At 43.8% G+C, this 25,813-nt stretch overlaps 1 protein-coding gene across 5 annotated transcripts in view; it reads left to right on the top strand.

Annotated features, from left to right (window-relative positions):
* ABCC9 (ATP binding cassette subfamily C member 9) overlaps positions 1–25,813 on the top strand; it is a 72,959-nt gene that overhangs the window by 33,575 nt on the left and 13,571 nt on the right. For 3 of the 5 annotated variants that reach the window (XM_054167577.1, XM_054167578.1, XM_054167582.1), the window contains exons 17-29: positions 6,896–6,997; positions 7,710–7,794; positions 8,532–8,612; positions 9,423–9,560; positions 10,692–10,817; positions 12,120–12,216; positions 14,571–14,818; positions 15,782–15,930; positions 16,866–16,935; positions 17,723–17,880; positions 20,584–20,676; positions 23,266–23,368; positions 25,298–25,399. In XM_054167577.1, the coding sequence (XP_054023552.1) occupies positions 6,896–6,997; positions 7,710–7,794; positions 8,532–8,612; positions 9,423–9,560; positions 10,692–10,817; positions 12,120–12,216; positions 14,571–14,818; positions 15,782–15,930; positions 16,866–16,935; positions 17,723–17,880; positions 20,584–20,676; positions 23,266–23,368; positions 25,298–25,399 (1,552 nt within the window). The remainder of the gene's footprint in view (positions 1–6,895; positions 6,998–7,709; positions 7,795–8,531; positions 8,613–9,422; positions 9,561–10,691; positions 10,818–12,119; positions 12,217–14,570; positions 14,819–15,781; positions 15,931–16,865; positions 16,936–17,722; positions 17,881–20,583; positions 20,677–23,265; positions 23,369–25,297; positions 25,400–25,813) is intronic. The other 2 variants (XM_054167580.1, XM_054167581.1) reach the window with 2 other exon arrangements.

The following is a 25,813-nucleotide window of genomic DNA, read 5'->3' as shown; positions in this document are numbered from 1 at the left end:
GCTGGAGCTTCTTCAGTCAAGTGGGGTATGTGCCAGCACACAGGCAAGGCTGGCTTTCCCACTCAGTGCTGCTGCTGGCAGGAAAAAGAAAATAGGTGATATAATAGCACAGGAGAGATGCTTCTCCCCCTCCCTGGTATCTGGTTTCAGGATCCACATATATTCAGACTCAGTGAATGAGAACTCAGTAATAACCAAGTGGGGCAGAAACCAGTCTTGAAGCCTAGGCAAAGCAGAGGCTGTGAAAGGGATGTGCTGTCAACCCCAGACTTCTCCTTTGATTTAAAAGATCAGTTCTGGTTCCTTGAAACTACTATGCCAAACTCTCCTTAATCAGCTATTTGAGGAGAAAAGGTGGATTTTGTGACAGAGAGCAGTACAACCAGCACCAGAACAAGAGGACACAGTCTCAAGCTGGGTCAGGGCAAGTTTAGGCTCAAGGTGAGGAGAAAGTTCTTCGCAGAGTTGTTAGCCATTGGAATGTGCTGCGCAGGGAGGTGGTGGAGTCATTGTCCCTGGAGGTGTTCAAGAGGGGATTGGATGTGGCACTTGGTGCCATGGTCTGGTAGGCATGAGGTGTTGGGTGACAGGTTGGACCTGATGATCTTTGAGGTCTTTTCCAACCTTGTTGATTCTATGACTCTATGTTGTTGCCCCATCCCTTGACTAGTAACCTCCTTTGTCATTTATTTTTTTACAGCAGGGTTGCAGGCTGGAGATTTTTGCTTTTCCTGTGCTAGTATGTGTGGCATTTTTTGTTCTCTAGCCATATTTCACTGTCTGCTATTCTAGATGATCTCATTGTAGTAGCAGGTATAGTTGAAGCCAAGGCTAAGGCTCATTTCATGTGAGCTTAGGCTTTGAAGGAAGAGGAATATGTGACTTTACACCATTAATTTCTTGAAGACATATAATGAAGGGTTTGACTTCACAATCAGGTGTTTTGGGGAGTTTTTTGTCTGTGTAGTTTAAGAAAGTACAAAGAGTAGTGTACCTGAAAATTATTAGCACAGCTGTTTTCAAAGCTGTACTTGAGAAGGAATCAGATTGGTCCAAGAGAAAGATAGGGAAGTCTTAGGAAGATCAGACAGGAAGAGAAATCTTAGAACGATACTAGAGAAAGATTTGAAGTATTAAGAGAGGAAGATCATATTGCCAGTTGGTTAGCAGCCCATGCATAATCACACGGGTACCTCAGGTTTTAGCAAGCACCTCAGGCTTCACTGAGTGACTTTTCTCTTTGAAAACTGTAATTTAGTACTGTGGTATAGCTGATGCAAAAATGGTTATGTTTTGCTGATGATTTCAGACTGCCTGACAGACAGATGGATACAGAAGGAAGCGTCAGGTATTTAACTAAGTGGATCCCATACAAAACCATAATCAAGGTCCTATTTGCTCTCTTAAATCCCTTTCCATGCATGACTAACGTAGTTACTGACTCAGGCATAACACCACAGTAATAATAATGGTTCTGATTTCATCCTCAGTTATATTGGGGTAATCCTGCAATGCATCACTGTGAAAGCTCATGATGGGACTCAAATTCCCTGTTGCTGTTGTGATTGACTGCAGTGAGAGCTTTGTGTCCTGCTGCCAAGGTGACCATTGGTTTGGGATCTTAGGAAAGAAAGCCTGTTAGCGTATCTTACTGTAAGAGATCTTGGCCAGGGAAAATCTTATGGGTAATATCAGCCCACTCATACAAGACATACCTTACATAAATGACAAACCTTAGACAAGGAGCTGGCCTTTTGTTTTCCCATCGAGAAATCAGCTAGACAGACTTCTTAGGCACTGAAGCAGGAGGTTGTCTGGATGCAATGATTTAACTGAGCCTGTTTCTGAGTTCTTAAGTCTATGCAGACACAAATGTGGGGGAGCGTGCAGAATGATGGATTCCTTCCACCCATGCTGTAACACTTAGAAACCTCTTATCAGACTGCCAGGGTGGCTAAGTGGAAGCCCTTCCCTTGGTATACAATCTCTGTACATCGAGTTGGTTTCTTTGCAACAAAGAAGTTGTTATGCACTAAGTGAAAAGCATGGGGAACACAAGAATTATAAAACAGATCCTGACAAATGGCCTGTTCTGCCCTTGAGCTATGGAAGGCTTCGAGGAAAGTGAGAAAAAGTCATAAGGACTGCCAAGCACAGCTGCTAACCAAAAGGTTGCAACCACAGTAGCTCACAGAAAACACTGAAGAGTATTATGGGCCCTGAAGAGAGAAATAATTGGCCAGAAAATCATCAGCATACCTACTAGCGCTGCTGTGCTGCTGCAGCTGGTTGCAGAGATGGTAACAAATCCCCACAAACTGCTGGGCAGGATTTGTGTAGATGCTCAGCCTTTCTCTGGCCTTGAAGCTCCAACCCACACTGCTAGAGGGATCTTAGGAAAGAAAGTCTGTTAGTGTATCTTTCCGTAAGAGATCCTGTTCGCTCTGCCATGGCATCCTAGAGATCTTGCATGCCTTTTTTCTCCTCCATATTCATTATTCCTTACAACTTTCATTTAAATACATTGCTGACAGATCAGCTTGGACACTCAAAAATCTTATGCAAGTTATTGTCTAATTAATTTGGTCTTTCCTCCCATTTCAGCCTCGAACTCCCCATGTTCCTTTTTTCTTTTTTTTTTTGAATGTGTTCTGTTTTTTAGTACAGAATAAAAAGCAGTAGAAATAGCCACAGACATAAAGAATTTAGAGCAAAGATTAATAAATCCCCGCAGGCAAATAAAATATTATTTTCAAACATCTCAGGAGCTTCATTTCCAGCCCCACTCTCATGCCCTTCATTTGCATCCCCCTTTCAGATCCAGCAGGGTAATCCCCTTATTTGTGAAGGCTCAGTGAAAGGTCTTACATGTGTTTATAAAGGAGATGACTAATGAATGTTGACTCTCACAGAAATCTCCCTCAGAATATGGAAGACTTAAAGTGTGTTTGTCAAGCTAAGCATGGAATGGAATTTCTAGCTAAGGAAGGAGAGTTTAATAAATGGGATCCTAAAATTAGTCCTGGATGGTTCAGCTAATGTGTTTGATTCTAATGGTGACTGTATTAAATCTGCAAGGGGTCTTGTAAGGCTTGTGCCCAGTTTCTGTTAAATTGTACTTCAGAGAGCAGTCCCAAATCTATATATGAAAGCTTTATCCCTTTCTCTACCATTGCAATGCTCTGCTGATAAAAGTTTGGAGGTTTGTTATAAAGGAAATTTAGATTTCCTTTCTTTTTCTTTGGTTTGACCTGATTTCTGACTTCTTAATCTCTCGTTAGATTCTGTCTGTTGCTTCCTTGTAACTTTCTTCCATTGCAGAGAAGGCTGAAAGCTTCTGCTGCATAAAGGACCAGATCTGGTGAAGCAGTGTCTGGTCTGAGTCTCAACTTATGGCTCTCTGCTCCCCTTCTGGGGTAACCAAGAGGGCTTATTCACTTCTGATGTAAAAAATTCTCTGGTGATAGGTGCATGAAGAAACCACAATAACTGTGCACTTTAGGAGAGGTGAACTATCACAGTTGCAAGAGAGATGATGTGCAGCACAGAAAGCAACATGTCTCAGCTCTGGCGTTTTGAGAAGATGCTCGTTATGTGTGTCTGGAACTATGAGGGCTCTCCTATTGGAATGTTAATGCCCTTTGCCAGACTTGGATCCTCTGCTTACAAGTGCAGCTGCAATTACTGGTGTCCTGGAAGAAAGCAGACATTTCTCACAAGTGAAATATTTCACCTAGAGCGTGCATAGGCTTGGGAGGGGAGATTTTGTCTCTTAAGTCAGGCAAATAACACATTCCTATCATTTTCTAGTCCCTTCTACTGCCTGTTCCATTTCCCTGGCACAAACTTACTCTCTCAGGTTTTGCACCACACCTGGACGCAGTCATCACTGATGATCCAGAATGGCTTTGACTGCCATTCCATGCCCTTGACACTGCTGATAAGTCAATAGAGAAGCAAAGCCATTCACATCATTACTGCCATTGCAAAATACAGTCTGCCAGGCTTATCTTTACTCCAGGAGAAATCTGACATTAGAGTAATTACCAGATTTTGCATGTCACTGGTGGAACTGTGTGGAGAAGCTAGCTTGATGCTTGACAACCTTTTATATATCCAGGCCATATTAATAATTTCATTAGTGATTAGATTTTACAATGCCTTTTTCAATGTTAATACATCTTCTAACAACATAGCTTGCCTCTTTAGCCACTATGCACTACAGATATGAAACTGGTTTATTTAGAAAAGTTGTTTTGACTGAGAACTTTTTTCTTACCCCCTTGAAGACCAAAAAAAGATGTTGAATTCTTAAAACATGTACTGAACCCCAGTTTCCCTGTATATAAAACTTGCTCAAAGTGTAATTCTCTGTGTTTCCTGCTTACTAAATGTCATTTGAGGGGAATGAGTCAATCATCAGCAAATTTGCAGATGACACCAAGCTGGGAGCAGATGTTGGTCAGTTAGAGGGCAGAAGGGCTCTGCAGAGGGACCTTGACTGACTGGACAGATGGGCAGAGTCCAGTGGGATGGCATTCAACAAGTCCAAGTGCCGGGTGCTGCACTTTGGCCAGAGCAACCCCATGCAGAGCTACAGGCTGGGGTCAGAATGGCTGGAGAGCTCCCAAACAGAGAAGGACCTGGGGATGCTGATTGACAGCTGTCTAAACATGAGCCAGCAGTGTGCCCAGGTGGCCAAGAAGGCCAACGGCATCCTGGCCTGCATTAGGAATAGTGTGGCCAGCAGGAGCAGGGAAGTCATTGTACCCCTGTACTCTGCATTGGTTAGGCCACACCTTGTCTACTGTGTCCAGTTCTGGGCCCCTCAGTTTAAGAAGGACATCGAGACACTTGAATGTGTCCAGAGAAGGGCAACGAGGCTGGGGAGAGGCCTTGAGCACAAGCCCTATGAGGAGAGGCTGAGGGAGCTGGGATTGTTTAGCCTGGAGAAGAGGAGGCTCAGGGGTGATCTCATTGCCCTCTACAACTACCTGAAAGGCAGTTGTAGCCAGGAAGGGGTTGGTCTCTTCTCCCAGGCAACCAGCACCAGAACAAGGGGACACAGTCTCAAGCTGCACCAGGGGAAGTTTAGGCTCAAGGTGAGGAGAAAATTCTTCACAGAGTGAGTCGTTCGTCATTGGAATGTGCTGCCCAGGGAGGTGGTGGAGTCACCATCCCTGGAGGTGTTCAAGAGGGGATTGGACGTGGCACTTGGTGCCATGGTCTAGTCATGAGGTCTGTGGTGACAGGTTGGACTCGATGATCCTAAAGGTCTCTTCCAACCTTAGTGATACTGTGATACTGTGATTTACCATAACTTACAGTGTAAATGAAACAGAACCTTCTTTTGAAGCATCCAGAAGGTATTAATTGTGGTTGTGGTGTATCATAATGCACTCATTCATTTCTGCAGAATTTGCTCAGACCTTCCATCTTTGTCCCCTTCAGCCATCTCTGTGTTTCCTTACCACCTTGCTAACAATTTACTGACAGATTCTGTTAAATCCAGTGGAGCCCAATCCTCTCCAGCCATGGTACCACTACCTCAGTCTTGTCTGAATGATATGATGTACTCCCAGCTCCCTTTTGTCATTACTGGTAGTTTAGTGTGTTCACTACCTTGCAAGTCAGGGCCTCTAGGTGTAAGGCATCATTTGTACCCTCCCATGTGCTTGCATGTTTTCTGATCACTGATGGGTGTTACTGGTAACCCAACTTGACAACTGTGTGATAGAGCAGGGCACACAGCCTGCAAAGGAAGCCAGCTGTGCTCCAGCTGCAGCAAAGCAGTGACTCCACCCCTGGCTTCAGGGAAAGGGTCTGCAGGTCAGAAGAAGGACAAGCTAAGCTAAAAACATGTCATAAGTGATGGAGAAGCAGTGGCACACATAGCTGCGAGTGGGAGCTACCCCATGATCTCCCTCCCTGACAATCCCAAGGACATATTTCATGTCAGCGCATACTGAACTCCTACATCTCCCAAAATTCTGGGGATAACACTGACTGCTTCTAACTGGCTATGTCTCATATCCCATCACCCTCTCCCTCTAGATGCTCACATACAAAGCAGTATCAAATGTTTGGTTTGAAGCAATACCATCAAAGAGACTGAGAAAGAAGATAAATGTTCACACTGGTTCATGCCTTCTTCCTCACACATCTCGTTCATCTCAGAAGAATGTCTGAAATTATGTGACCCTTTTTGATGCTGTGCAGTCAAACCAGACAGAATAAAAACCATTCATACCCCTGCTGTGCACATGTCATTGGGTTTTTAGATACATTTAAAGTTTGTCTAAGTACTTGGGAGATCGTAGGGAGTCCTTCTCAATCTGCATTAAACTGCCCTCTTTTCCTGTGTCATGTCAGTCCACTAAGGATCTAAGAGACTTAGAAAAGAAACAAAAGGGACTGAGAAAGAAGCATTTTGTGTGCATGGCCACATAAAATAAACTAAAACTTGGTAAAGCAGCAAGCCAAGTGATGCCACTTGAACAGTGCCTTTTCACTCCCTGTTCTGATGCTAGAGAAAAAAAATACCAAATAACTATCCCTGTGAGAATTTAAGACTTTTGATTAATTAGAATTTGCCTGTGGATTGAAGTGGCCATTACTAGATTGAGGCAGGTACCAGCCATTTGTAGTAGAATAGAATACAACCTAGAGTGTGGATTTTTGCCACTACAGAGGAGAGAGTGGGTGCTGTTCTAACAATAGCATCTAATTTTAGAGCTCATCCCTTCACTTTTGTAACGGTTGCTGTGCTCTTGTCTTTCTCTGTATTTTTAATGAATGCACATTCATAACATTAAATTAAAAACAACCCTGATTCAGAGACAATTCATAATGTGAGTGCTTTGCTTTTATCCTAATGCTCTTTATCTGTCAACAGTAGAAACAGATACTCCGTGGCTTACGCAGCTCAGAAGCCGTGGCTGCTGAATGCTACTGTGGAGGAGAACATTATCTTTGGGAGCCCATTCAATAAACAGAGGTAAATAAGAACCCCCTTGCAAAAACATCTCACAACATCTTTGGAAGAGGTTTCTGGCTTCTCTTTCTGGAGGAAGTTTCTAGATTCTGAAAAATATCAATACTCACCACTCCCTTTCTGATACGCCTCAGGATGTCCTTGGTCTTCTTGCCACATTGCTGGCTCATGAGCATCCAGGACCCCCAGGTCCCTTTCCCCTACGCTGCTCTCCAATAGGTCAGTCCCCAGCCTATACTGGTCCATGGGGTTGTTCTTCCCCAGATGCCAGACTCCACCCTTGGCCTTGTTGGATTTCATTCAATTTCTCTCCACCCAACTCTCCAGCCTGTCCAGGTCTGGCTGAATGATAGCACAGCCTGAGGGGTGTCAGCCACTCGTCCCAGTTTGGTGTCATCAGCAAACTTGCTGACAGTGCACCACAGAGTCCTACAGAACACCTTTGTGACAGGGAGAAACATACCAAATAATTTATGTAATTGAACCTTTAAAAAGTAGACTTTCCAAACAGGATCTATAATGAAGAAGTACATTTTTGCAATGCTTAGTTTCCAACACTCCATGAGTAGCTGCTGGATAATCCTTTTGCCCTTCCTCTTTTTTCCAGCTATCTGTGATGACAGAGCCATAATTGCAGTGAATTCACTCTACAGGTTTTTGTGTTCGCAAACAAGTGGCTTGTTAAATAATTGCAACCCCCACATTGTTTTAACAGGTACAAAGCTGTCACAGATGCCTGCTCTCTCCAGCCTGACATTGACTTACTACCATTTGGTGATCAGACAGAAATTGGAGAAAGGGTAAATAATATGCATGCTTATATGTCTGCTTAGCCTATGTGTTAAGAAAGCACTCTCTGATGGCACTAATCTGTATTGGGCTTCAAGCCTGCTTAATAATTGGAATTCTCCAGGTGTTGAACATTTTTTCATCTTCTTCAGCTGTTTCTAGAATGTGATATTTTGATCAAAGTTTCCTATGCTTTGCTTGCAGGATTTGATGCTAGTGTTGGGTGAATTTTTCAATCTGCAAATCATAGAATCACTCGGGTTGGAAGGGACCTCCAAAGGTCATCTAGTGCAACCCTCCTGCAGTCAGCAGGGACATCCTCTGCTAGATCAGGTTCCCCAGAGCCCCTTCAAGCCTCACCTTGAATATCTCCAGGGATGGGACCTAAATCACCTCTCTGGAAACCTGTTCCAGTGTTCCACCAAGCTCATGGTGCAGAACTTGTTCATAACATCCAATTTAAATCTGCTCTTCTCTTTTCAAACCAGTGCTGCTCATCCTATGACTGCAGGCCTTTGTAAACAGTCCCTCTATGCTTGGAGAAGCTCCTCATAATTCACACTGACCCATGATTAGTTGCTGAATAATAATTTTCCCTCTCATATTACATGAGGATTATGCTTGTTTATCAACAGGATTAGCATCTTAACAAAGCTTTATATTGCTATTTCAACTCTGTACAATTGTACAAAGTCCTATCATGATGTTTACTCAAAGATGCACGTTTCTGATCCGTTATCCTCATTAGGGGATTAATTTAAGCGGCGGCCAACGACAACGAATCTGTGTAGCTCGAGCACTCTATCAGAACACCAACATTGTCTTCTTGGTAAGATTCTTTCCTGTTGCACATGGAGCATGGAAAGTCAGTAATACAACTGCCATTCCTTATATTTAGCTTCAGAAAAAATGTGTGGGACATTTAGAAAGCTGTAAGGACTTTCCTTCAGCCCCAAACACAAGTTAAGGGGGTAGAAAACAAACATTCACCAGAGGCAGAAGCAAAACTGAGTCCATTGTTAATTGAGTCTGTTGTTATGAACTGAAGGGCAATAGATGCTGGCTCACTGCTCCATAGTGCAGCCCTCTGACTGGGTTTCAGAGATTAGAGATGAAATGTTAGTAATCATAGTATCATAGTATCAGTCAGGGTTGGAAGGGACCACAAGGATCAGCTAGTTCCAACCCCCCTGCCATGGGCAGGGACACCCCACACTAGATCAGCCTGGCCAGAGCTTCATCCAGCCTGGGCTTAAACACCTCCAGGGATGGGGCCTCAACCATCTCCCTGGACAACCCATTCCAGGGCTTCACCACTCTCATGGTGAAGAACTTCCTCCTCACATCCAGCCTGGATTTCCCCACCTCCAGCTTCATTCCATTCCCCCTAGTCCTATCACTACCTGGTATCCTGAGAAGTCCCTCCCCAGCCTTCTTGTAGGCCCCCTTCAGATACTGGAAGGCCACAATAAGGTCACCTTGGAGCCTTCTCTTCTCGAGACTGAACAGCCCCAACTCTTTCATAATGGCAGATGCTTTCTGCTGGGAAAAAAATAAATCTCTAAAGAAATAAAACCAATTTGTTGGTGGTAGTGGTGGTCCTGTTCTAATTTTTTTTTGTTGTTGGGTTTGGTTGTAGGATGACCCATTCTCTGCACTGGACATTCACTTAAGTGACCATTTAATGCAGGAAGGGATTTTGAAGTTCCTGCAAGAAGACAAGAGGACTCTTGTTCTGGTGACACATAAATTACAATATTTGCCACATGCTGACTGGGTAAGAGAAGAGACACTCTGATGCAGATTTGCTAACCAAGAACCTACACTTGAAGTTAGCACCATAACAATTAATGAGATCAATATTTTTCTCTGTAACAGAGCCCCTTCTTAATTCCATGTGTCATGTGGCTAACTAACACTTTGCATGCTGCAAATCTCACAGTAGAAGGAAAAATTTTATTTTTACATTATTCATAGAATGGTTTAAATTAGAAGGACCTTAAAGATTATCTACTTCCAACCCCCATGCCATGGGCAGGGACACCTTCCACTAGACCAAGTTGCTCAAGGTCTCATCCAATCCGGCCATAAAGACCTCCAAGCAGGAGGCATCCAAAACCTCCCTGGGCAATCTATTCCAGCGTCTCACCACCCTCACTGCAATGAATTTCTTCCTATTTTCCAGTCTCAATCTGCCCTCCTCAAGCTTGAGTCCATTCCCTCTCATCCTGTTACTACAAACCCTTGCAAAAAGTCTCTCCCCAGCTTTCTTGTAGCCCCCTTCAGGTATTGGAAGGCTCCTCTAAGGTCTCTCTGGAGCCTACTCTTCTTCAGGCTGAACAGCCCCAACTCTCTCATCTTGCCACCATAAGGGAGGTTGTCCAGCCCTCTCATCTCTGTGGCAGTCCTCAGGACCACCTCCACATTTTAATGTCCCTCTATGCTGGGGGCCCCAGAACTGGAGGCAGTGCTCTTGGTAGAGTCTCATGAGAACAGAGCAGAGTGACAGAATCACCTCCTGCATCCTGCTGGTTACACTTCTCTTGGGTGCAGCCCAGCACATCGCTGACTTCTGGACTGCAAGCAACCACTTCTGACTCCTGTTGAGGGTATTTGTGTAGGGTTTTCTGATTGAAAGCCACTAGAGAATTATGACTTAATTGCAAATATGACTATTCCTTATTATGTCTTGTTCATTCTTTTAGAAGACTGTTAAGCATATCTTATAGAAGCTTCAATTTATAAACTGTGTCAACAAAGAAGTAATTAGTGAAATACTGAATAAAATTAACACAGAAATGTGCATGATGATAATCTCCCCAATACTGAGAAATGTCTTGTAGGACTGAGGTCTGTGATTATGGCATCTGTGTTGCTGAGTAGAACTATTGGATGCTTTCTTCCCTAGATCATAGCAATGAAGGATGGAATGGTGCTCAGAGAAGGGACACTAAAGGATATCCAAAACAAGGATATTGAGCTATATGAACACTGGAAAACTTTGATGAATCGCCAAGATCAAGAGCTGGAAAAGGTAAAGAGGAGAGTAGAATAGAATAGAATAGAATAGAATAGAATAGAATAGAATAGAATAGAATAGACCAGGTTGGAAGAGACCTTCAAGATCATCGCGTCCAACCTATTATCCAACCCACCTAATCAACTAAACCATGCAACCAAGCACCCTATCAAGTCTCTTCCTGAACACCTCCAATGATGGTGACTCCAAGACCTCCCTGGGCAGCCCATTCCAATGGGCAATCACTCTCTCTGTGTAGAGCTTCTTCCTAACATCCAGCCTAAACCTGCCCTGGCACAGCTTGAGACTGTGTCCTCTTGTTCTGGTGCTGGTTGCCTGGGAGAAGAGACCAACATCCACCTGTCTACAACCTCCCTTCAGGTAGTTGTAGAGAGCAACTGAGCCTCCTCTTCTCCAGACTGAGCAACCCCAGGTCCCTCAGCCTCTCCTCATAGGGCTTGTGTTCCAAGCCCCTCACCAACTTTGTTGCCCTTCTCGGGACCTGCTCCAGCAAGTCAACATCCTTCCTAAACTGAGGGGCCCAGAACTGGACACAGTACTCAAGGTGTGGCCTAACCAGTGCAGTGTACAGGGGGAGAATCACCTCCCTGCTCCTGCTGGCCACATTGTTCCTGATACAGGCCAGGCCCTTTTGGCCACCTGGGCACACTGCAGGCTCATGTTCAGCCTACCATCGACCAGCACCCCCAGGTCCCTCTCTGCCTGGCCACTCTCCAGCCACTCTGACCCCAGCCTGTAGCTCTGCCTGGGGTTGTTGTGGCCAATGTGCAGAACCCGGCACTTGGATGTGTTCAATCTCATGCCCTTGGACTCTGCCCATCTGTCCAGCCTGTTGAGGTCCCTCTGCAGAGCCTCTCTACCCTCCAGCAGATCAACTCCTGCCCCCAGCTTGGTGTCATCTGCAAATTTACTGATGATGGACTCAATGCCCTCATCCAGATCATCAATAAAGATGTTGAAGAGCATGGGGCCCAATGCATGGGAGCATTTGGTTAAGGATGACTTTTCTGAAAAGAAATATTTTTCAGTTCATTTCTGAAAAGCACAGAAAGTAAGTTTTAAACTAGAAATTAGGAGAAGGGGGGAAACCACATGAAATGTAAGGAACATTAAGGACTGGAATAGGTCATGTAGGAATTGTACGTCTGCCATGAGTGGTTTGAAAGGACGCAGTAGGCAAACGTCCTTTTGAAACAGGGTGCACAACTGATCCTTGTATTCTGTGAGCTAAATTGGTTTTACCATAGTGGCAGACAGCCAAGTTCTCAAACTAATAACTAATTTTCCTTATTATAGGATATGGAAGCTGACCAGGCTACTCTTGAGAGAAAAACCCTTAGAAGGGCCATGTACCCCAGAGAATCTAAAGCACAACTGGAAGATGAAGATGAAGGTATGTTTTATTATTTCACTTTATTTACTCTAGTACCATACTCATTGTCATTCCACCTGAATGGCTGCCAATTCTTAGCAATGGAGCATGAATATGTTGGTGATGCTTGGTAACACTAGTGGAAAGTCCAATCCACAGACCTGTTCACAATACTACTATTTTAAGAGATTCTCCACAGATTTCTCTAAACATTGTGCATGGATAAGAGTGTACCAAAATGAGGTTAGGGGTTTTTTTGCTAAGTCACACTACCTGGAGATCTTGAAAGGCAAGACAGAAGTAAAATAGTGATAATAGTAGTAAGTAAAGCAAACTGAGGTAGCTCTGCAAGGAGGAACTCATCATCTGTAGCTCTGTCCCTCACGATTTGTCTCTGAAGGGTCTGTTCTGGGCTTGATCATGTGATCAAACTTGAAGCAATTTCCAGTTCCTTTTTGAATGTAACCTGCTATTTTTCTAGCTGAGAGTATTTGTGGGAGAACCTTTAGGCTTTGTTCTCAAGCTTAGCTTCATGTTCCCCCAAGTTCTTGATGCTTTTAGAAGGGTAGATTCAGGTTCACATCACTTTTAAAGGAGGGTGGGAGGCAGAATGGTTAGATATGAGCAGCTGGCAACAAGACCCATCAAGAACATCTCTGGGATGCTAGACTAAGCCTAAAGGGAGTAGTCAGCCCCGGTAAGCAGTAAGTTTGGGCCAGGGAATAGAAGTGGACTACAGGCTTCACCTTAACTCAAGAGAAGCAGTAATTGCAGGAATTATCACAGTGATGTTGGTTGGAGTGATGGCAGAATTAACAGGTTCTTTCTGCCTTGTGTTTCATCTGGCAATGCTCATGAGGGATTGTCATCTTAACTAATGGGTCTGTAGGTCCTGGATTGCTCCATTTTAGAAAGGTGCCCAGTCAGTGTATGATAGACAGAGCTGGATGCCAAAGCCCTCAAGGTGGAAATGCTCTGGCTTCAGACTTCTTTGGAGGAGCTGAGCAGAACACCTCTTACTATGTGCAGTCATTACTATGCTTCATCAGTTCAGTTCTTGGAGGAGATTAAATTGAGATCATTCCCAAGCTCCTCCTTTTGGTCTGTGCAAGAAAGCCTTGCCAAAAACCCATATCTTTTTTTGTAGGTAAGACTGGATAAAAAGGACGTATCCATATAGCCCATAGAATGCCTGCAAAAAAAATCCCCGAACAACAACAGCAGACATCATTCAGATCAAAACCAGAAATCAGTAGCTTCAGGACAGAAATATAACCTAACATTGCATTCTAGGTCATCCACACTTATTATGTGACCTAGAGAATGTACACAAGCTCTCTGTCTCCCAAACAGTGTAGAATTTCAAGTGATAAGCAATTGCTTCCTAACTCATTTTTAACATTCAACATCAGAAATTAGTGGAATTGTGGTTAATCCAGGGTAGTCAAGAGTAGGTCAGCATTCTTCTTCCCCAAGGATTTCTAGCCATGAAGGCTGTTTTTAAGTGACAATTTGAACTTTGCCCTTAAAATTAAAATCTGAACCAGGCAGAAAGGGACCTGGGGGTAGTGGCTGACAGTAGGCTAAACATGAGCCAGCAGTGTGCCCAGGTGGCCAAGAAGGCCAGTGTCATCCTGGTTTATATCAGGAACAGTGTGGCCAGCAGGAGCAGGTCATTGTGCCCCTGTACTCAGCACTGGTTAGGCCACACCTTGAGTACTGTGTCCAGTTCTGGGCCCCTCAGTTTAGGAAAGCTGTTGAGTTGCTGGAATGTGTCCAGAGAAGGGCAACAAAGCTGGGCAGGGGTTTGGAGCACAGCCCAATGAGGAGAGGCTGAGGGAGCTGGGGTTGCTTAGCCTGGAGAAGAGGAGGCTCAGTTGCTCTCTACAACTACCTGAAGGGAGGTTGTAGACAGGCGGAGGTTGGTGTCTTCTCCCAGGCAACCAGCACCAGAACAAGAGGACACAGTCTCAAGCTGTGCCAGGGGAGGTTTAGGCTGGAGGTTAGGAAGAAGTTCTTCATAGAAAGAGAGATTGGCCATTGGAATGGGCTGCCCAGGGAGGTGGTGGAGTCACTATCACTGGAGGTGTTTAGGAAGAGACTTGATGGGGTGCTCGGTGCCATTGATTAGATAGTGTTGGGTGATAGGTTGGACTTGATGATCTGAAAGGTCTCTTCCAACCTGGTTAATTCTATTCTATTCTAGTCTAGTCTAGTCCATCCCATCCCATCCCATCCCATCCCATCCCATCCCATCCCATCCCATCCCATCCCATCCCATTCCATTCCAAAACCCAGTCAACCAGAGACAGTAAACCTAAATACAATTCTTAGTACTGAATCCAAGCTAACTTGATAAAATGTCTGAGTCACAGAGGAAGAAGAAGAAGAAGAGGAAGATGATAACATGTCAACTGTACTGAGGCTCAGGACAAAGATGCCATGGAAAACCTGCTGGAGATATCTAACATCTGGAGGATTTTTCTTGCTCTTTCTGATGATTTTCTCAAAGCTGCTGAAACATTCAGTTATAGTGGCCATAGATTACTGGCTTGCCACGTGGACATCTAAGGACAATGCAAATGAAGTCAGGAATGTTGATGATGCTAAGAGCACAAATAAGGTGAGCCATATTTTGGAACTTGACAGGCAAAAGGAAATATATCTATCCCAAAGTCATCGTTTGTTGTTCAGATGAACATGAGCATCTAGGATTCTCTAAAGATTTGTGAGGCTTTTATCATTCCAGAAGAGAGGGAATAAAAAACTCGGGGGGAAAAGGGAAAGAGGGAAGGAAGTGGACAAAGAAGCCAGCTAGATTAGAAAGACAGACAGATAAAGATTGATTGTTCTATAAAATAGATTAATTGCTCATGCTAAACCATTACATAATCCAGATTGCAAAACTGGAACAGAAGCATGTTTGAGGTTAGAAAAATGATTGACCTTTCCAAGGAGGGAATCTCATACTAAACTTTCTGAGCTGGGTTTTTTTAACACCTAAGTCAATGACCCCTTTTTCCTAAGTACTGACTGTCCAGTAATGTCCTGCCAGGAAAAAATAAGCCCTCCAATGTCTTACTTCAATACAACCTGCTTGTAGCTGTAAATTTGACTCAGATACAAATTTCTCACTGATCTCCACTTCAGAATGCTTGAATGTGTTGCAGCCCTGGCAGATTAGTTTAGGATTTGCTCTGGGAATTTTAGGGGTGCTTGAACTTAATAAAGTGGAGCTGTCCAACATCTCTCAAATGACTCAGTTCTCGAGAGGTTCTACTTCGGTTGCTTGAGGTTCTTGGCTAACAATTTGCCTATTTTTCTATTGCCCATTTAGTCTATCTTTACAGTTCTAAGTACTCTCTCTTGAGGGTCTTGAAGGGATCTTAGAACTTCCAGCTCTTCTTTTTCTGTGAATTTAATGTAGTTCCATCATAGTTCTTTTCTTTCCCAAAGATTATGTTAATGTACTGATATAAGTGATGTGACACACTAGGTAACTGATCCCAGGTACCTTGGGAACCTCCTAGCAGAAAAGAGAAATGAGTGCTTGTTTCTAGCATTGACACATTTGTTATTTTATTAGACTTATCACGTAGCTGTCTTCAGCATCCTCTCTGGAGCAGGGATCGTCCTTTGCCTCATCACATCTCTGACTGTGGAGTGGATGGGCCTCACAGCAGCCAAGAACCTACACCATAATCTCCTCAACAAGATCATCCTTGGACCAATCAGGTACAATTATCTTCAAAATATTCCTCCTGAAAAGCTACATGGCCAAAATCTCTCCTCTTTGTAACTGAAAAGCTCCTGCATTTGCCTAGTTTCCTTCAAGGCCTCAAAAAGTAAAAATAAGTAGGGAGGCAATCAGGGAAAACAATAATTCCATGTCAGAACAGATGAAGTTCTGCCTCCTGTATTATCTCTCTGATGTGTCAGATAGCTGGCACCTCCTTCAAGGCTGGGGGTGTCAAGGACAGTTCTGAGCACAGTTCTTGCTCCAGGGCACTCAGCTCAAACTCTGAGAATATGATGTGGACAGCAGGCTTCTGATAGGATAGGATAGAATAGAATAGAATAGAATAGAATAGAATAGAATAGAATAGAATAGAATAGAATAGAATAGAATAGAATAGAATAGAATAGACCAGGTTGGAAGAGACCTTCAAGATCATCATGTCCAACCTATTATCAAACACCACCTAATCAACTAAACCATGCAACCAAACACCCTAGCAAGTCTCCTCCTGAACACCTCCAGTGATGGCAACCCAAAGAGACGGGTTCTGTCTATGATAACCATAGTGCCTCACAGGCAACAGGATGGCTGGACAGGTTGCTACATAACACATGCAGTTATCATGCTGCTTTCATGAAACAGCTGAATCCTGGTGCCCTGTACTATGAAGTTCAGTAGTAGCCAGGGTACTGGGATGCTTGGAAGAGGTCTTAAATGTTGAGAGAGCATAGATGAAAGAGCAGGAGACAAGGCAGCAGGTTTTTGGGAGAGGAGGGGAAATGCTGAGAGAAGCATCTGTCACGTCATTCATATTTACTGCTTGGTTTCGGAGAAAACAGCTGGCCACAGCTCTGTGTTCTGTCTGAGCTGGCTTTTGATCCCAAACTGGAAACCCTTCTCAGGTAACTCTTGTGTTTAATTTGTTAAACAGGTTCTTCGATATGACTCCATTGGGGCTAATTCTAAATCGCTTCTCAGCTGACACAAATATCATTGATCAGGTACTAAAGTACTGTGGTTTGCTATGTCTTGTCTTTGCTTATTGTCACTTAGCTACTGATGAAGATGGTGAATTAAAACGTTCATTAGAGAAAGGCATTGCACAGGCTCTGGGAATAAGAACAGAGCAAACAGAAAGTACACACATTTGCAGTAACGAGGGAAGGTAATTGTCAGAATAGACACAGTGGGAGATGGTGGCTCTTGCTTCATATGCAGACTGGCTGCTTCCCTTGGATGAGCAAACCACCAGACCTTGGCTCAAAAAGAGGAAACAGGGTAGAATATAACAACTTTAACTATATGGCAGTACACATGACAGCTGCATGTTCCATCCTGGCACATGTGGCACATGTGAATGTGCAGTATTCAGGGAGTAGAAAGGATGGTTTCATTACGGCCGTGAATCAAAATATTTGGATGAGCAATCATCCTGAGTGAAAGCCTGATGGAAACATGAAAGGACAATTAGGAGGCTCTGAGCAAAATAGCATGCTCTCTCTAAATATTTGAGATACCAAGAACAATTTTCTCTTTCTTGCTTGTTATATAAACAAGGTGGAAATGGCTCCTATTTCCCCCTGATCTTTGAAATATTGACCTTTAGAAATAAAACTCTAGTGACTCATTTGGTAACCGCTGCACATCTGAGTAGCAGACCCACATGAAGGCTCCTAAAGAGAAAATCAATGAGTGCACACTCAGATTGTCCCACTTTCCCTAGGAAATGGCCTGTACTGGTACTGCAGGTGATTTTGGCATTATGTATGATTTTTTGTTTCACTCCAGCACATTCCTCCTACGCTGGAGTCTCTCACCCGTTCCACCTTACTCTGCCTCTCAGCCATTGGAATGATCTCCTATGCCACCCCATGGTTCCTTGTTGCCCTCGTGCCTCTTGGGATAGCATTTTATTTCATCCAGAAATACTTCAGAGTTGCTTCCAAGTATGTATGATAAACCTGTCCTGAAAATGTCTTCTAAAAGGGGAAAAACAATTGTACATAGGGATTGTGATGGAATGTGAGGTTATAGGAGCTAGGATAAGGAGCAAATCACAGTATCACAGTATCACAAAGGTTGGAAGAGACCTCAAAGATCATCGAGTCCAACCTGTTACTACAGACCTCATGACTACACTATGGCACCAAGTGCCACGTCCAATCTCATCTTGAACACCTAATGGTCAGGTGTCCTGCTTTTGATCCTGAGGTATGAGCTTGAGACATACATTGGAGGAGGTTTCCAGCTAACAGACTACAAACATGGTATTTGGGGAAGTAGCTGTAGTTGCATCAGTTTTGTGCACTGTTGGCTATAGAGTCAGATAAACATGAAGTTGGTGAAGCAACTGAGCCAGCTTGCATCTGCTCAAAGATTCTCTTTGACCTTTTGAGGGCTAGTAGAGAATGGAAAATAACTTCCTGGATGGCCAGGTGTCCTGCTTTTGATCCTGAGGTATAAACTTGAGACATACATTGGAGGAGGTTTCCAGCTAGCAGCCTACAAATGGGGTACTTGGGGGAGTAGCTGTAGTTGCATCAGTTTTGTGCACTGTTGGCTATAGAGTCAGACAAACATGAAGTTGGTGAAGCAACTGAGCCAGCTTGCATCTGCTCAAAGATCCTCTGACCTTTTGAGGGCTAGTAGAGAATGGAAAACAGCTTCCTGGATTAGTGTCAGTCAAAGGCTTTTTCTTCATATTGGATAAAAAAATTCTGCAGAAAGTAAGAGTGTGCAGCCACATTTCATATTACAAACTATTTGTCTGCTTATAAAGAGCACAAATTTTCAGCAAAATGGGTGTCAGAATTTCTTAGAGTCATTGCAGCATATTTTTTTCTTCCATTTTTTTTAATATCTATTTAAACTGAACTCTCTTTAATCACTTGTGAGGCAGTCAGGCTTGGCTTGTGCCCTTTCAATCTATAATTGGAGTTAATATACCCAATGTATTTCTAGACAAAATAATACTAGGAAATGCAGGATGGAGGGGTAGCTTTGGCCAATATTTATAACTCACATGCAGTAGTTTTCAGGCATATAAGCTCCACTAATGTTCAGAAATGCAAATATTTACAGTATTCCTTGCAGCACTTTGACCCTCTGTTGTATTTTCCATTACATCTCTCAAAAACTTGTGTGCATTTTCCATCATTAATTTGAAAGAGCACATATTCATCATCAAGACATCAGCAGCAAATTCAATCCTGTAGAGTGCAACATTCAGCATCATGGAGCAGTTATTTCTCCTGGCCTATCTATTACAGTGTGCAAACACAGCAGGATTTTAGTAAAGAGTTTAAATATCTGATGATCTGGCCTTTCTTCTGTTTATACAAGTGGCTTCTAAGTCCAGGGCAGAGTGTTACAGGAAGATGTATTTGTCTCTGTGGTTTGGAAAATGTTCTTGCTTCAAAGCACTGGAGCTTTTTAGACTTAAGTGTCATTGCTCCATGCAGGTCTCTGATGGATAATTGAGGAACTATCTCATTCATATTATTTCTCTCTCAGTGCTGTCTCTATTTCAACTGGAGATACTATGTTAGCACTACAAACAGAAGGTGCTTTATGGTCAGTTACAGTCTACATTCAGCATCTTACAGCACACACACAGACACACAAAACAAAGCAGGGTTTATATGGAAAGTCAGAGAATCACAGAATGGCTTGAGTTGAAGGGACCTCCAAAGGTCTTCTGGTCCAACACCCCTGCAGTCAGCATGGACATCCTCCACTAGATCAGATTGCTCAAAGCCTTCTCAAGCCTGACCTTGAATATCTCCAGGGATGGGCCTCAATTCCCTCCCTGGGCAACCTGTTGCAGTGTTCCAGCATCCTCATGGTGCAGAACTTGTTCCTAACATCTAATTTAAATCTCTTCTAATTTCAAACCATTGCCCTGTGTTCTATTGTTAGGCCAGCTGGTACAGTTGCAATAAAACAGATAAACTTGCAGATGTATAAACTATTTTACACCTGATATAAAAGCCACAAATAACATGCTTATAGCATGTTCTGAATGTATTATATTAATAAATAAGAATGTTTGAGGATAAAAGTAATTAGAACCTGGCTAAAATGGATGGCAGGTTTTAATCCAGGAGAGATGTGATGATGTCATTATCACTGTGGGACAAAGAGAAGCTTACCTGTGAGCAAAACCTAGACAGTGGAGGTAGCTGAGAGGTGATTCAAAGCTTCCTGTGGCAAAAGTAAAATAAGATGAGTCTATGTCGGTGTCTTTCTATGCTATATAAATACTATTTTGTGTGATCCTGCAAAGAATATGTGCAACAGATAAAATGCCTGCCCTTGTCTGTAATGCAGTTAACAAGGATGAGAGGGAATGAATTGAAGCTTGAGGAGGGCAGAATGAGACAGATCAGGATGACATTCTTGACAGTGAGGATGGTGAGACACCGGAACAGGCTGCCCAGGGAAGTTGTGGATGCCCTGTTCCTAGAGGTGTTCAAGGCTAGGTTGGATGAGGCCTTGAGCAACATGGTCTAATCAAAAGTAGAGTTGGAACTAGATGATCTTCAAAGTCTCTTCTAACCTAAGCCATTCTGTGAATCTATGCATCTAAAATTTCTACAGACAGAGAAGTTTACACTGTGATGGCTGGCTGTTGTTTTTGCTACTCCCAGGGACCTCCAGGAACTTGATGACAGCACTCAGCTACCTTTACTCTGCCACTTCTCTGAGACAGCTGAAGGTCTTACCACCATTAGAGCATTTGGGTAAGTAAAGCAAATGCTTGGAGGTAGGCTTGGGTTTTGGTCCAGTCCAGTTTGCTTGGAGCATGTCTGAGGGCAAATTGTGGATTTGGTGGACTTTAACTAAGCTATGTCAACAAAAAAGAGAAGAACTTTTGGGTTTGTGTTACTCTGCCATGCCTCTGACACTTGTGCATATTTTCAGTAACACACACATGGATGAGGCCTTGAGCAACCTGGTCTAGTGGAAGGTGTCCCTGCCCATGGCAGGGGGTTTGGAACTGGATGGTCTTTAAGATCCCTTCCAACCTAAACCTTTCAAAGAATTTATGAATCTATGAAAGTGCCAGCTTGATCTTGCTTCCCAGTAAGTGTAACATTTACACAGTCTGTACAATATAGAATTTTGACCCAGTGCAAATCTCACTGCAATGCTGTTTACACACTTATCTCATATCTTTAAGATTGTGCCACCACTCCAAGCTAGCTTTAGGACCTAGGCTATTAGTAGAGTGCTGCAGTAAGGACTGTGGCAGGACAAGCAAAAATGTTGCTGTCTTGAAGAGGTGTGAGCCAGGGGTCAACAAGAAATGTTTTAACAAGCCTTATCAACTGGAAGGATGTATTGAAGCAGCAAGTCATAATATTAAGGCCTGATGTTGATGTATGCTGAGTGCTTTTTGAGAGGTTCAGAATGGCTTTTCATCATATTATCTCCTGATGAAGGGGTTTCATTCTTCATGGGAGTGGTTCAACTAGGGAAGCACTGGGCATTGTAAATCACTTGAGTTCTCCAGGATCTCTGGTGCTAATCGAAGCCATTTCATATCTCTATCTGTCAACCAGCTCTCCACTGCCAGCAAAACCTGAAGTCTCCAGCAGTTTTTGTCAGCAAATTCATATTTACTAACAGTCCTATTAGTCATTCCCTGAAGTCTGAGTCCAGTATGTTCCAGGATAAAATAGAGCCGCTCTTCCCATAACTCACCACAAAGTAGTACAGTTGGATCAGAAAGCAATTTGAGTGACCTTTGCTGTTTGTCATCTGACAGGATAAAAGTCTAAAACTGCCCAGAGGATGAGCTGGATGGGGATGAAAAGATACAGATAGAGCATGTCAGATTTTCCATTAGAAACCCAGGGGTTCTGCTGCCAGAAAGGCTGCCCAGCAGAATAGTCACTGCACCTTTGGTTCTCGCTGCATCACGTCTCTTACCAGTTGTTGTTTTGAGGAGGTTGCTTGCCATGTTTACAAGCTGTGCAGAGAGAAATAAAGCGTCCGTGGGAATAGGCAGGAAAAACAGAAAGTTTCTGGCCAGAGAGGGATTACAGGTGCTTCACAGCAGGGCCCTGAGACTTCAAAGGGGAAGAGCTTGCCATGCTAAAACGGAAAATAAACTACTGGAAAAGTTCAGCTAGTGAGGGTGTTTAACAGACAGTAGAACATGAAACAATGAAATGGTTTCCATCTGGCTGCAGGTCATAACTAAAGTACTGCAAGGTGCCATGAAAGAATTGGGGCTCCTCAGCCTGGAGAAGAGAAGGCTCCAGGTAGACCTTAGAGCTACATTTCAATATCTGAAGAGGACCTACAGGAAGGCTGGGGAGGAACTGTTTAGAAAGGCTTGTAGAGATAGGATGAAAAGCAATGGTTTGAAACTGCCACAGGGTAGATTTAGGTTGGGCATCAGGAAGAAGTTCTTCACAAGGAGAGTGGTGAAATCCTGGAACAGGCTCCCAGGCCCCATCCCTGGAGACATTCAGGACCAAACTGGATGTGGCCCTGGCAGCCTTATCTGGTTGGAGATGTCTGGTGACTGCAGGGGGTCGGACAAGATGACTTTTGATGGTCCCTTCCAACCCAAAGCAACCTGTGAATCTGTAATATATCAACAGAGTTTTCTCCCCTTCCAATGTGTACCTTGGCTCTTGACATCCTTGCACTTTTTTTAAGTGGGATGGGCATTACATGGGGAAGAGAGAAGCAGGAGGCAGTGAAGGTAACACTGCTCATTTTTGTTATTCAGAAATTATCTGCAGTTCTCCCTCACTGCTTTTTCCCACATTGCTCAGGCAGTTGTAACTGGATGAGAAAACAGCAGAGCTGAGTAGCTGCAGATGCTGATCATTTTCTAGACTACCTGAGTTGAGCCTTAGAAATGTCACTTGTGCCAATGTCTCTTGCAGGTGCCCAGGTCACTTCTGAAAGCAGGTTTTAAACTGACAATGGCTTGTGAGAAAGAAGTGAGGGGGCCAAGGCAGCGCTTGCCTGTGAGAGGGCTGGAGGGCAGCAGCAGCCACAAAATCAGATATGCCCTGGAAAGTAAAATCTCTGCCTAGCACCTGGACATTGCAGGCTCTCTTAATCAACACCATCTTAAACATAATTGCTTGCTGAAGAAATTTCTCCCCATTCTACATCCAGCTCTGTCTGGTTAAGGAGAGCCCTGGCAGCAGGAGTGGATCTTGAGGGTCAAGTTTTTAACCCAAGGTTTGGCAAAAGCGGAAAAGGAGAAAGTTCTATTTTGGGGAGAGAGGAGGGAGAGCAGAGTTTACTGTTTGGTTCTTTTGAGTGTGTAATGTGTTGTAACAGCACAAGCTTGGTCTTGGCAGGCATGAAGCCAGATTTAAACAACGCATGCTGGAACTGACGGACACGAACAACATTGCCTACTTATTTCTGTCGGCTGCCAACAGATGGCTGGAGGTCAGGACGGTACGTTCAGTTTTGTCCAAGCCGTGGTTTTGAAACCTTGGATGCAAACAGAGACTTTGTCTGATGCAAAGAAGATAATAATGTGAATTAATCTCACTATCAGATTATACACACTCTTCCTTAAAATAGATCAGGGTGGTTTATGTTAAACCCATACAGCTTTTGCAGCTTTCTTGGCCAGGAGTAGGAAAAGACAAGTCTGCCTCATCTTTCGCTGTTGTAATGTCTAGCAGCTGAAGAGAGTGCAAGGACAAACATTAACATAACTTGAAATAAAGCTTTCTCTACTACTGTGCAGCATCTCCAGACCTGCTGAGCAGGAGCTATTTCAAAGCAGGGCATGGCTTCTTAGTAGTTTTGTGAACTGTGCCATCCTTCTGCCAAGGCAGTTTCAGACATTGCTGAGCTTCCAGGTCCTGAGATCTCTCTCCAGCAACAGGTTTAACCCCTCAGCTGTAGTTTAAATGCCTCCTTTGCAGTGCACTTTCTGCAGTTGTGCTGTCTGTGAGCTCACTGGTCAACATCACAAAAGTCAGCAGAACTAGACTCTAACTGCAAAGCAAATGTCAGTATGGCACAACACAGCTGCACCAGTGAGACAGAGACAGGCTCCTGGCTTCTATGGAAGCTCTTCAGTGACAGCACTTGAGGAATCTTCCTGCTCTGCAAGGCAAAACAAGGCAAGCAAAGTCACTGTAACTTCCTTATTCATCTGACACTGAAAGAGCAGTGACCTTCCTCTGCTAGACACAAATGGATGGAAAATACTAAACCTGTAATCCAAAGTAAATATATGCAGGGAGCAGTGGGAGAGCGGGAATACCAGAAGTCTCATGAATCAGGCACCCTGACAGCTAGAAGTGATCACATGTGACATTCACTTCAAAACCAAGGTACAAATCAACAAGATAAGTTCAAGCTGCTGCAAGGCTGGTGAGAAGTCAGAGCCTTCTAATACAGCTGCACAAGTCCTCACCACACAACACATCTGAAATCTTTTGGGTATCTACCATGGAACCATTCTGAAACAAAGTGCTGTGGCAGAGGCGAGGCTTAGCAGCCCATTTGCAGCACCACAATACACAGCTGTACTGCTTAGAGTCCACACTGCCAGCATCCCCATAGTGCTTCACTGCAGGCTGTGAGCATAGAGCAGGTTTAGGGATGCCCTGACCATGCACAGTATCCTATTGCATGATGTCAGTCTGCCCACCTGTGCCAATAAAACATGTGCATGGCCTCCATAAAGTCTACCAAAATTCTTCATGGGCTTTGCAAAATGGCTGATGCTTCTCTGTTTTAGGGAAGGAAACCCCAGCTTTGAGAAGACCTAAAAGGGAATGGAGGCAGTGGAATTTGTTTTAGTGGTAGGAATTAGGGGTGTCATTGTTATGCCATTCTTATTACTTTAAGTGCTCTTTGGATGCATTTGACACATGCTGCCCACAACAAAAGCCCCTAGCCCAAATAGATTTGTAGATAACAATGACCTGTTGCACTTGGGTTCAGCAAGTTCCTTTACAGTGTTTCAGGTTAGGCACCACAACCCCTCATAGAATGGTTTGGGTTGGAAGGGACCTCCAAAGGTCATCTGGTCCAACCCCTCTGCAATAAGCAGGGACATCCTCCACTAGATCAGGTTGCCCAGAGCCTTGTTTAACTTCAGTTTGAGTATCTCCAGGGATGGGGCCTCAACTACCTCCCTGGGCAACCTGTGCCAGCACCCCCATGGTAAAGAACTTGTTCCTAACATCCAGTCTAAATCTCCTCTTCTCTAGTTTGAAACCCCTGACGTTTGCCAGGAAAGAACAGATCAGAATTAATGACTAGGTGTCATATAGAGAAATCACACTCATTACAGCCAATCTACTGTGCAACTAAAGAAAGGGTTTTGCTGCCTAGAATGCCTCTCTCCCTTTCTCATTCCAGGATTACCTCGGTGCTTGCATAGTTCTGACCGCAGCCGTCACTTCCATCACTGAAGGGCCTAACTCGGGCTTTGTTGGGCTGGGTCTCCTGTATGCCCTGACTGTAAGTATCAAGGCAAAGCTTCCACACCAAAGTATTAATTCTACAATTATGTTAAAAAAGAAAATAATACATACACATGGTGATCTTCTAGCTTTCTTCATCTTGGGAGAGAAAAAAAACCAGCAACTAATCTTGCAAATAATGGATCTGAGCCAAAGCTGAGAGAGTTCAGGGCAACTTGGACTTGCTTCAGGTTTTGTGAGCCAGTTAAAAAAACCCACAATGTTCCCAGGCCCTGTGGTGCTCCCAGGCAGAGCAGGGAAGCTACAAATGCGTAAGAGGACCTGCTGTGCACTCTGGTTTGAACATTGTGTTGGTTCTGCCTGGGTATGACAAAACCTGCCAAAAAATAGTATTCTATGGACTGTCAGAACCTGGCTAATCTTTAACCAAAGACCACATCACAGTATCAGA

This window comes from Dryobates pubescens, chromosome 15 (assembly GCF_014839835.1).
Source record: "Dryobates pubescens isolate bDryPub1 chromosome 15, bDryPub1.pri, whole genome shotgun sequence".
In the NCBI taxonomy this organism is placed as follows: Eukaryota; Metazoa; Chordata; class Aves; order Piciformes; family Picidae; genus Dryobates; species Dryobates pubescens.
Note: the sequence above shows the minus strand (reverse complement) of the source record. Positions and strands in the feature narration are given on the sequence as shown.